Genomic DNA, 12,954 nt, shown 5'->3' on the forward strand with positions numbered 1-12,954 from the left:
CACCGTTGCCCTAGAGCAAACAAAAAAACATACCTACCTCAGCCTAAACATCAGCACCACAGGTAACTTCCAGAAAGCTGTGAACGATCTAAGAGACAAGCCAAGAAGGGCCTTCTATGCCATCAGAAGGAACATAAAATTCGACATCCCAATTAGGATCCGGCTAAAAATACTTGAATCAGTTATAGAACCCATTGCCCTTTATGCATGCTGAGCAGTATTACGTTGATACCTGCTAATTATCAAAATCCAGCAAAGAGTTGTACAATTCTACAATCACCTAAAAGGAAGCAATTCCCAAACCTTCCATAACAAAGCCATAACCTACAGAGAGATGAACCTAGCAGAGTCGCCTAAGCAAGCTGGTCCTGGGGCTCTGATCACAAACACACCCCACAGAGCAACACAATTAGACCCAACCAAATCATGAGAAAACAAAAAGATAATTATTTGACACATTGAAAAGAATTTACCAGAAAACAGACAACTGGAATGGTATTTGGCCCTAAACACAGAGTACACAGTGGCAGAATACCTGACCACCGTGACTTACCCAAAATGAAGGAAAGCTTTGAATATGTACAGACTCAGAGGCATTGCTATTGAGAGAGGCCGCCATAGTCAGACCTGGCTCTCAAGAGAAGACAGGCTATGTGCACACTGCCCACAAAATGAGGTGGAAACTGAGCTGCACTTCCTAACCTCCTGCCAAATGTATGACCATATTAGAGACACATATTTCCCTCAGATTACACAGACCCACAAAGAATTCGAAAACAAATCACATTTTGATAAACTCCCATATCTATTGGGTGAAATACCACAGTGTGCCATCACAGCAGCAAGACCTGTTGCCACAAGATAAGGGCAACCAGTGAAGAACAAACACCATTGTAAATACAACCCCTATTTATGTCTATGTTTGTACTTTAACTATTTGCACATCGTTATAACACTGTACATAGTCATAATGTGACATTTGAAATGTCTCTATTCCTTTGAAACGTTTGTGAGTGTAATGTTTATTGTTCATTTTTGATTGTTTATTTCAATGTAAACATATGTTTTTCATGCCAATAAAGTCCATTGAATTGAATTGAGAGAGAAAAAAGATTTATGCACAACTGACTGGAGGAAGGGAGGGTTATACTCTATATAGTTCCGCAGCTCTGGAGGTCTAACATGTAGAGATAGAGATGGGGGTGCTGTCAACATAACAAAGCAGGCACATTCACACACCTGCTGCTTGTTCTCCTTGGAGTAGGGCAGCATGGTGGAGACGTGGAACATCAGCTCATGGCCCTGGTACACTGTGTAGATGGAGTTCATTCCTGTAGTGTCATCTGGAGAGAGAGAAAGGATAGAGCAGTGGGAGTATAAAAGGATGGGGGAGAGGGAGGAGTGTGTAGGCAAGAGAGAAAATATTTTGAAAAATAGAAAGAGGGAGAGAAAGATCAAAAGAGAGAATGGAATTGGAAGACATCTCCATAGTCTGCAATATGATGGAAAAACAATAATTAATCGCAGAACCCATGGTGCAGAACCCATGGTGCGCTTGTGTGTGTGTTTGGTGACCAGGTCTTACTTTTGGTATCCAGTCCACCGCGGTAGCCCGCCCAGCCCTGCAGAGAGATTGTGTCCCCTAGCAGGTTGAGGAACTTATCGAAGCTCTCGCTTCCTGTTTCTGAAGAAACAGAAGAAAGAGCAGGGTTGAAAGTACTATTCACAGGACATGGATACTTCAAATTTTGTATGTGATACTTACTACCCACAATGTTAGTGACTTACCGTTGCTAAACATCTCATCATCTGTGAGCTGTCCATCTTTGGCATACAGGACACCGAACTTGAAGTTAACAGAACCCTAAGAAAATACAGTGTCATGACTTTGGCCTGTGGGTAAGGTTTATGACCCCCCCATAAATACCTTTCTCCCTTCCCCTCTCTTACTGACCCTACTGAAGAACTGCTGTCCTGTTAAATATAGAGAGTCTGGGAACATCAAACAAATGGGGAAAGGAACCATATTTTGGTAATAAAACCAGTTGGAAATATGCTTGATAACGTAATGAGTATGGAGGTCAGTTCATTGTTATCTGAGACATTATGCCTGATGACAGGACGACATAAACTGTACCTGAGAAAGTATACACCCTCTAGTTATAAGAGTAACATGGAATTGTTATGCAATTGAAATGTTTGATATTGAAATTGTTTGTTAGGAGATTAAATGTAATTTTAGCTTCCAAATGAGAGATTTGGGTTTTCATAAGGAAAGTGCCCTGCTTGATCAGTGGCCCAACCCTGTGAAGAGACAGGGGTTATAAACGATGAAACACCTCCTTCCCCCTCTCCACTATATAAGTCTTTGACGAAAAGATAACCAGGTGGTTCCAGTACGTGAGGTCTGCAGCCTCTACGTTAGAAGGACACACATGTCAAGAACAGAACTAAGCCAACCTTGGCGTGAGCTATGGTATGAACTGGTATGAACTTTGAGCTTATTCACTACAGAAGTGATACTTCCTAGCCGTTGAGTTAGCAGCGGCCGCTGTCGACGTGGGCTAGGAAAGGACGGACGACGGATCCAGTCTAACAAACAGACGAAGATACCACCACGTATCCAATTTACCACCAGAGACATTGTTCCGAGTACAGGAAGATCTGTTGGCCAACCCGGCCAGCATCTACGACCAATCTACCGAAGCGCAGCTCAGAGTAAATATTTATTGCATTTTCCTTTTCCAAATGGGCGGTAATTTAGAATGCATAAGATAATGTATTTACGATAGCATAGCTGCTGTTTGTGGTTCCTAAGTCTTCCCGCTCTTTCATTCAAGCCCAACCCCCTTTCCTTTGTGTAACCAGGTTCCGTCCACCGGGACTTTTTCTGTATGACATTCGTTTGTATTCTGTGTATTTGTAATTCTGTGTGGTTAGTTTAGGTATTTAGTAAATAAATAATTAAACCCAATTTTGTATTGCTGATTCAACTTGTTAGCCAGGGTTCGTGAAGATAACCAAGAATTTACAACTTTCATTATGAGACTGAAAATAAGATAAGGGTTAATATTGACTGCTATCGATGTAAAATATTGCTAAGTATTTTAAGAGTTTGTTCGGAAGATAACAGCTCTATAAACTTTCTTCCGTGGTGCCCCGACTTTCTAGTTAATTACATTTACATGATTAGCTTAATCAGGTAATATTAATTACAGAGAAAGAATTTCATAGGTTAGCATGTCATATCACTTAATCCGGCATAGCCAAAGACACGACAACAGTTTCATTATCTGCCAAAACCAGACAAGCAACCGTAGTAGAGAGCAGAAGGAAATCTCTAGTAAGATAGTGGTCAACACTAGTTAGTACCTATAGTATTCACTTGAAAGAGTGGCATTCATGACAGAATAAATAAATGCTCTACCTCTTGCTCCTCCAACACCAGTAGGTCCTGTGGATAGAACACAAAGCACAGTTAACATCAGTTTGCCTCGCCAATCACTCACAGATCTGTTACAGTATGCAACATTTCCTTTCGTAGGGATAGCCGGAGGCAAAGTCATTATCTGTCAGGCGATTTATTGAGCCTTCTTGGGTGTGTGACGTCACTCTGAGTCCTTACCAAAACATGGTGGATAATTTATCTCGCCTCGGATCTGAAACCAGCAGTAACCACCAACTTCAATGAGCATTATCTTAAAATTGAAAGACATCTAATATTCCTGCACCCCAATAACAGTAGCTAGCTACAGGGTTTGAGTCACCTCAGCCAGTGACGCTAGCTAGCTAACATTAGTTAGGCTGTGTCTAGACTCAGGGGCTCATGGGCACATAGGCTTCAGCTGGTTAGATAGAGGAAGACAGGTTTAAATGTTTGATCTCGTTCAGGCCTTGATTCCACCATGACAACAACTGGCTACTCATTTTCTGCCAAATATGTTAAACTCATAGTTTATCCAGTGACCACAGCATTTAGAAGGACAGCTACTGACTGAAATGTAGCTAGCTAGCATTCTGCATTGCTGGTTCACACTGGTCTGGCAGTAGCCAACTAGCTAGCTAACAGCTAATTATGGACTCCAAACAATGCAGCTAGCTAGACTCGGGAGCTCGTCAGCACATGGCCAACTGGTTAGACATGATAACACCATGTGCAACAATGTCTGAAAGCAAACTAGTTGCCAGTTAAATATGTTCAACTCACAGTTAGTTTATCCACTGGCCATCACATTTAGGAGGATAGCTAAATTACTGAAATGTAGCTAGCTCACTGGCCGACTAATCGTGGATGACCTATTCTTTGATAGGGTTAACTTACTCTTATCAAGCAACAGACAGTTTGTGCAAAGGTAAAAATAACAATTAGTTTGACGAATTATCGGACAGTGAAACTAAAATAGATTGGTAGCTAGCTGGTGAGGCTTTTATTTATTTCCTAATTAACTAAGCTGAAGCTGGGTTTCCCAAATTGTTCGATGCTTATACTGCTCATGCCGACGAGCAAGCTAAACAGATGGCTGGCTCTTCAGCACATCTGTGTGATGTCACACACCCAAGGAGGCTCAACCAATCATCCGACGTATCTCATGAATATGAATTACAAAGCCTCTGGCTATCCTACGAAAGGAAATTTCACTTAAAGTATTGGGCTGATACAATAGAAATAGAATTAGAACATGACTATTATATATCATTATAAAGCCGGTAGTTTGCGTCCTGGATGCTGATTGGCTGAAAGCTGTGGTATATCAGACAATATATCACCGGTATGACGCAAAAGTACTTGTTTACTGTTCTAATTATGTTGTTAACCAGTTTATAATAGCAATAAGGCCTCTCTGGGTTTGTGGTATATGGCCAATATACCACGGCTAAGGGCTGTATGCAGGCACTCTGTGTTGTGCCTAAGAACAGCACTTAGCCGTGGTATATTGGCCTTATACCACACCTCCTCGGGCCTTATTGCTTATATCTCTGTGGCTGATACAGTGTAATCTCACCTTCTGTATCTCTGGGTTGAGAATCTCCCTCGGGCCCTTCTCAAACCTGTCCAGGTTCATCGCACTGGAGGAGAGGAGGAGGGGTGGGAGAGGGAGGGGAGGAGAGTGGAGAGAGGGAGAAGAGGGAGAGAGGAGAGGAGGAAAGGGAGGGGCTAAAAAGTCAAGTTTACATGCAATAACATGTTTCATTCCATTCTTATCTTAAAGCAGAATGTTCCTGTTTCTGAAGTAAATATCTATTTGGCTTGTTTTTGAGAAACTTACCCCGATTAACTTCCTCGTTGCTCATTGAGCAGTATCAGGGCATGCAAAAGACTTGACCAAAAGCTCCAAAAATAAACAAATATAATATTTTAGAAACGGACACACTCTCAGTATATTGATTTAGGTTCTTTAGATGTTGAGCCAGTACCCATGAAATTGTGTCATTCCGAATTTTATCCGCAACGTTATGTTCCCTTTTGTGACGAACCAAGATGTTTCTTCTACTAGTTGTGCTGCACGGACTGCACAGCTTCGTAGAGAAAACAGTGCTACTCGACCAAAATTGATTATAACGTTGCAGATAAAGTTCTACAATTTCATGTGTACAACATTTAAAGACCGACATCAAATCAAATTGTATGTCACATGCGCCCAATTCAACAGGTGTAGAACTTACAGTGAAATGCTTACTTACAATCCCCTAACCAACAATGAATGCAGTTAAAAAAAATACATATAAGAATAAGAAATAAAAGTAACAAGTAGTTAAAGTGCAGCAGTAAAATAACAGGCACCGGTTAGTCGAGGTAATATGTACATGTAGGTAGAGTTATTAAAGTGACTATGAATAGATAATAACAGAGAGTAGCAGCGGCGTAAAAGAGGGCGGGGGGGGTCAATGCAAATAGTCTGAGTAGCCATTTGATTAGATGTTCAGGAGTCTTATGGCTTGGGAGTAGAAGATGTTTAGCAGCCTCTTGGACCGAGACTTGGTGCTCCGGTAGCAGAGAGAACAGTCTATGACTAATGTGGCTGGAGTCTTTGACAATTTTTAGGGCCTTCCTCTGACACCGCCTGGTATAGAGTTCCTGGATGGCAGGAAGCTTGGACCCAGTGGTGTACGGGGACGTACGCAATACCCTCTGTAGTGCCTTGCGGTCGGAGGCCGAGCATTTGCCATACCAAGCAGTGATTGCAACCAGTCAGGATGCTCTCGATGGTGCAGCTGTAGAACCTTTTGAGGATCTGAGGACCCATGCCAAATCTTTTCAGTCTCCTGAGGGGGAATAGGTTTTGTCGTGCCCTCTTCACAACTGTCTTGGTGTGCTTGGACAATGATAGTTTGTTGGTGATGTGGACACCAAGGAACTTGAAGCTCTCAACCTGCTCCACTACAGCCCTGTCGATGAGAATGGAGGCGTGCTCAGCCCTCCTTTTCCTGTAGTCCACAATCATCTCCTTTGTCTTGATCACGTTGAGGGAGAGGTTGTTGTCCTGGCACCACACGGCCAGGTCTCTGACCTCCTTCCTATAGGCTGTCTCGTCGTTGTCGGTGATCAGGCCTACCACTGTTGTGTCATCAGGAAACTTAATGATGGTGTTGGAGTCATGCCTGGCCGTGCAGTCATGAGTGAACAGGAAGTACAGGAGGGGACTTAGCACGCACCCCTGAGTGGCCCCTGTGTTGGTGATCAGCGTGGCGGATGTGTATTCACTATATCTATCACTCATCACACTATAATGAGTGTGTGTCAGTTTCTAAAAAGACGTATTTGGGTGTTTTTGGAGCTTTCGTTCATATATTTTGCATGCCCTGATACTGCACAATGAGCAATGAGGAAGTGAATTGCAGCTGGGGTATGTTTCTCAAAAACAAGCTAAATCACCAAAAAAGTGTCTGGACTCTTCTATAACATTCCATTACATACTGCAGAAATAGGAAAATTCTCCTTTAAGATGCATATGTTCATTTAGTTCATTTAAATCTAACAGAATAGATGCATACAATAATACTACATATCCATAGTCAATGTGTCCATGTGAAACAGTGTATTGAATAACATCCTGAGCAGTGCTTACCTTAAGATGGACTTGACTGAAAGTGTTTTAGTGGGGCTGTATGGCAGACTGATCTTCAGAGTTCCCTGGGGAGATAGAAGAGAAGAGATACAATTATCTCAGGTCCGGATGTGGAGAGAAAGTATTCATCATCTATCTGAACAGAAGGCAGAAGGCCATCCTAATCAGGTGTGGTGTGGTGCTTGAATCTGAAACAGGAGCTCAGTGAGGAAGCTAGTTAACTCTTCTGAATGACTCACACCCCTCTATCTCGCTGCCAAACTCGCACGCGCACGCACACACACACACACACACACACACACACACACACACACACACACACACACACCTCACAGCTGAACCCCCAAACTCCCCCACCCCACACACAGAAGCTATGACTCATGGATAAAGTATAATGTTGCCCATAAACACTGATCTAAGGTCTATACAGTATATGCATTTTTCACCTTAATGATCAAGGTTTTGCATTGGGAAAGGTTGAGCAGATCCTAGATCTGTATCTAAAGCCAACTTGCACAGATACCAATGCTTAAGTTTAGGATTTTGTAAGGGTGAGCTGATCCTACATCTGTGCATAAAGTCAGTGACTTACTGTCTTCCTCCAAAGGATGGCTCTATACTGAGGGACCCGTTGGTTGTTCTGGTCAGACAGAACCACAGACAGGTAGAAGGGGTTCTTCTCTGCATCCGTACCAACGTAATTCTGGTGGACTGGGGGGAGAAAACACACACACACACTGTCACACACTGCCATACACTCTGCTGTGTAGGACCCTTCGGTTGTGTTCACTAGGCATGAAACGGAAGAAAACGTTCAGAATCGGAGTGAAACGAGGATGCATTATCAAAACTTGTCCAATAAGACAGTTTAGGTTTATTGTTCTGTTGCACCATTTTTTTTTTACTTTTCGCAACAGTGTGCTCTCCGATCACGAGACGCATCATAACACCTGTATGCTTCAATTTGTAAGTTACCGGCAGGTACTTTTTTTCCCTCTCCCTTTTTAGACGTCACAGTGACTGCTGTTTAGAATTGCAATACAGTAATGCGAGATCTGTATTTAAATATGTATATTTGACATATTAGTAATTTAGCAGATGCTCTTATCCAGAGTAACTTACAGGTAACGCATTCATCTTCAGATAGCTAGGTGAGACAACCACATATGTGACTTGTTTCAGGAAACTAGGCATATGTCGCACGTTACTACTTCACAGGAGAGCCATTTGAGCGTAAACTTAAAAAATATATACATCATTTTTTGGCAGAAATGTCTTCTGGAACATGTAAACTTTTATGTGCCTTAATATCAAACTTGTACGCTATCTGAAAATATTAATACAATTGTTAAATTATGAGTGTAGTTGGTTTAGTCACAGAAAAAGTAAGTCACCTTCCCGCTAGCCATGATTGGCTGAGATAATGCTGGATGGATGAGTTCGAATTGGTCTGCCATGTAGCACGCTTCTGCACGCTGACACGGTCGCCAGTAGGACAGTGTTCCCTCCGATACATTGGTGCGGCTGGCTTCCAGGTTAAGCGAGCAGTGTGTCAAGAAGCAGTGCGGCTTGGCAAGGTCATGTTTCGGAGGACGCATGGCTCTCGACCTTCGCCTCTGCCAAGTCCATACGGGAGTTGCAGCGATGGGACAAGACTAACTTCCAATTGGATATCACGAAAATTGGGGAGAAAAAGGGCAACAAAAAAAATAAGAATAATAATTGTACTCCACTATGGAAGTAACCATTTCAATAAAATGTTTTGATTTCACTGCAACAACTGTCGATAGCTGGTAAATTCGCTCTGGCTATCTACTCCGATTTCAGAGCACTCTTGTCTGAGTGTGCCAGAGCACAGAATAACTGATGAATTTACGAACGCTCAACACCCGTTGAATATGGCCGGTGTCAGTAAACGTCGGCAAAAAAATGAAAATAAATCTCTGCCCGCAGCACAGTTTGTCACCAACGCTCTGGATAACATAAAACAGCTTAACCAGCTCTGCTAGTGCGAGTAAAATTATCAGAGTAAGCTGTTCTCTCATTTGTGTCTGGAAGTAGCTAGCAAGCTAGCTAACGTTAGCCAGTTAGATTGGGTGCTTGACTGCTGTTGTTAGGACAGAACGCTCGAATCAACCCTACTCCTCAGCCAGAGCATCCAGTGTGCGCTCTGAATGCTCCGAGAGCGAAATGCTCTGAATCTGACAAAGCTCTGAGTTCACGAATGCCCAGAGCACACTCTGGCACTCCAGATTAAATTTACGAACATACCCGTAGTATAAACCAGCCTTTAGTCTTGAAATCTTTGGATGTTTAGTATATGGCCTTATGTGAATCCTTAAAGAGATGGATGGGGTTAAAGCTTAAGAGGGTGTGAACGATGCTGAATGGGTGTAGACAAAGAAGAACTCTCCAGTAGGTGTACCAAAAATATTCAAGGTCCATTTTCTCAAAAAGTGAGGCTACAAGTTTATCAACTTTCAAAGCAGAATTACTTTCACAATGTTCCTCAACTGTAGTGTATGATATACCATTTTCTATCTCTGAGTCTCTACTTATATTCAATTAAAAAAAACACGATTTCTAATTTTGCTACATAAGACCGAATCGAGCCAGTTGGTCACATATCACAGTCAAATATACAGTATACAAACATTTCAATCCAGTTAAACATTGGATGTATTTAATTTTGCCCCCAATCTATGAATCAAAAATCTGAGAACAGTCATATTTTACACACACATGAAGGTACCCATAAGCAATCATTTCTGATGAAAAAGCACAAATGTGAAAAATTGGTGGATATAGTGTTTTGGAACAAAACTCTTCAATTGTTGACTTTGTCCTTTGCTGTGTGGTCATAAGAGTTCATTACAGTGTCTGTTAATTTCTGGCAGGAATTAGTTGTTGCCACCACAGTGAGGCCTAGTGTTTCCTATATGGAATGTTGAGTAGGGTATGTTTGCCTGCATGTGTTCTGCTTGAATATATGTGTGTGTGAGTGTGTACATGTATGTGTGTTTGTGCGTGTGTGAGACAGCACCAATCGGCATTCAGCTCCCTCTCTGTCCGGTTGACACGGCAACATATTCAGACAGAACACTGACCAGACCCAACAAACCTAATTAAAAACAAGAACTCTGCTCTCCCTCTCTTTTTCTCTCTCTCCGTCCTTTTATTTATTTATTTCTCTCTCTCCTTGACTCTATCGGATGGGGCCACAGTGTCTTCTGATCCCTCCTGTCTCAGCCTCCAGTATTTATGCTGCAGTAGTTTATGTGTCGGGGGGCTAGGGTCAGTCTGTTACATCTGGAGTATTCTCTTGTCTTATCCGGTGTCCTGTGTGAATGTAAATATGCTCTCTCTAATTCTCTCTTTCTCTCTTTCTTTCTTTCTCTCGGAGGACCTGAGCCCTAGGACCATGCCTCAGGACTACCTGGCATGATGACTCCTTGCTGTCCCCAGTCCACCTGGCCATGCTGCTGCTCCAGTTTCAACTGTTCTGCCTGCGGCTACGGAACCCTGACCTGTTCACCGGACGTGCTTGTTGCACCCTCGACAATTACTATGATTATTATTATTTGACCATGCTGGTCATTTACGAACATTTTAACATCTTGACCATGTTCTGTTATAATATCCACCCGGCACAGCCAGAAGAGGACTGGCCACCCCTCATAGCCTGGTTCCTCTCTAGGTTTCTTCCTAGGTTTTTGGCCTTTCTCAGGAGTTTTTCCTAGGGAGTTTTTCCCAGCCACCGTGCTTCTTTCACATGCATTGCTTGCTGTTTGGGGTTTTAGGCTGGGTTTCTGTACAGCACTTTGAGATTTCAGCTGATGTACGAAGGGCTATATAAATAAATTTGATTTGATTTGATTTTGATTTATCCATTTCTCTTTATCTTCCTCTCGCTCACTCTCCTCTCTCTCCATCCCTTTCTTTCCTTCAGTCCCTCTATGGTATTCATCCTGATTTGAAACAGTTCACTTAGGCCTGGGGTCTTGTTTTCTTGTGCTTGAATAACCCGCACACATGCACGTACTCACACGCATGCACGCACACCCACGCCTATCCGAAGAAGCGAGGGCTCTGAAGAAGGAAGATGGAAGGAGGAGGAGGGTAACGCATTTTTAACGACCGTCACGACTAGGACGGAGGCTGCTGGCCGCTCATGTTGACTATGGAGCCAGTCAGATGTTAATGTTGTTATCCCCCTGCATGTGTGCATGTGTGTGTGTGTGTGTGGGGTAAGTGATACAATTAGGGTTAGGGTTAGAATTAGGTTAGGCGTGTGTGTGAGACAGAGAGTTGTGGAGCAAAACGGACCTTTTCCCAGGAAGTATTTGAAGAACCATCTGGTGTGGTACTCTGGGTTCTCCAAATGGACATCGGTTCTTCTCCAGATTCCCGGGGTGTAGTCCATCGGCTACACACAAACACACACATGCGAAAACACACACAAATGTACGCACACCCACACAGAGACACACTCTGGGTTAGTGAAACGCACACACATGCACAAACGCATATTTCACCACACGTCAGCATAAATGGTCACAGCATGACTCATTATGGTCTCTGTACCCAGGGGCCACACACACTGATTTACGCCAATAAACACATAAATTGATCTACAGACTGACCTTCAAAACACACACACATCATTGTTTAGTCTGGCCACGGAAGAAGAGTAACTTTGTAATCAGTACATCCCCCTGTCATCAATATTAACATTAAGGCCTCTGCCCCCTGATCGATGCACCTCCTCCTCATTGAGTGGCTGTCCCATTGTGGATTCATCCTATTGAAGCTAAGCCTCACAGACACCCACAGACCACACACACACGTATGTACACAAAAGCACACTACACACACACACACACACACACACACACACACACACACACACACACACACACACACACACACACACACACACACACACACACACACACACACACACACACACACACACATCATTGACCAACTGTCAGGTGTCTTCACTGACATTTTCAACCTCTCCCTGTCTGAGTCTGTAATACCAACATGTTTAATCAGACCACCATAGTCCCTGTGTCCAAGAACACTAAGGTAACCTGCCTAAATGACTACCGACCCATAGCACTCACGTCTGTAGCCATGATGTGCTTTGAAAGGTTAGTCATGGATCACATCAACACCATTATCCCAGAAATCCTAGACCCACCCCAATTTGCATCCCGCCCCAACAGATCCACAGACGATGCAATCTCTATTGCCCTCAACACTGCTCTTTCCCACCTGGACAAAAGGAACACCTATGTGAGAATACCATTCATTGACTACAGCTCAGCGTTCAACACCACAGTGCCCTCAAAGCTCATCACTAAGCTAAGGACCATGGGACTAAACACCTCCCTCTGCAACTGGATCCTGGACTTCTTGACAGGCCGCCCGTAGGTGGTAAGGGTAGGTAACAACACATCCACCACGCTGATCACCAACACGGGGGCCCCTCAGGGGTGCGTGCTCAGTCCCCTCCTGTACTCCCTGTTCACTCATGACTGCACGGCCAGGCATGACTCCTACACCATCATTAAGCTTGCCAATGACACGACAATGGTAGGCCTGATCACCGACAACGATGAGACAGCCTATAGGGAGGAGGTCAGAGACCTGGCCATGTGGTGCCAGGACAACAACCTCTCCTCAACATGATCAAGACAAAGGAGATGATCGTGGACCACAGGAAAAGGAGGTCCGAGCATGCCACCATTCTCTTCAACGGGGCTGTAGTGGAGTAGGTTGAGAGCGTCAAGTTTTGGCATGGGTCCTCAGATCCTCAAAATGTTCTACAGCTGCACCATCGAGAGCATCCTGACTGGTTGCATCACTGCCTGGTATGGCA

General features: G+C 43.5%; 1 protein-coding gene across 7 annotated transcripts in view; it reads right to left on the reverse strand.

Moving 5' to 3' along the window:
• The window catches only part of LOC115203728 (GTPase-activating Rap/Ran-GAP domain-like protein 3), a 221,885-nt gene that overhangs the window by 80,842 nt on the left and 128,089 nt on the right, over window positions 1-12,954 (reverse strand). For all 7 annotated transcript variants that reach the window (XM_029768662.1, XM_029768659.1, XM_029768656.1 and 4 more), the window contains exons 4-11: window positions 11,394-11,493; window positions 7,660-7,778; window positions 7,068-7,132; window positions 5,004-5,067; window positions 3,428-3,454; window positions 1,789-1,864; window positions 1,586-1,684; window positions 1,240-1,343 (exon numbers count right to left, since the gene is read on the reverse strand). In XM_029768662.1, the coding sequence (XP_029624522.1) occupies window positions 1,240-1,343; window positions 1,586-1,684; window positions 1,789-1,864; window positions 3,428-3,454; window positions 5,004-5,067; window positions 7,068-7,132; window positions 7,660-7,778; window positions 11,394-11,493 (654 nt within the window). The remainder of the gene's footprint in view (window positions 1-1,239; window positions 1,344-1,585; window positions 1,685-1,788; window positions 1,865-3,427; window positions 3,455-5,003; window positions 5,068-7,067; window positions 7,133-7,659; window positions 7,779-11,393; window positions 11,494-12,954) is intronic.

Source organism: Salmo trutta, chromosome 12 (genome assembly GCF_901001165.1).
Source record: "Salmo trutta chromosome 12, fSalTru1.1, whole genome shotgun sequence".
In the NCBI taxonomy this organism is placed as follows: Eukaryota; Metazoa; Chordata; class Actinopteri; order Salmoniformes; family Salmonidae; genus Salmo; species Salmo trutta.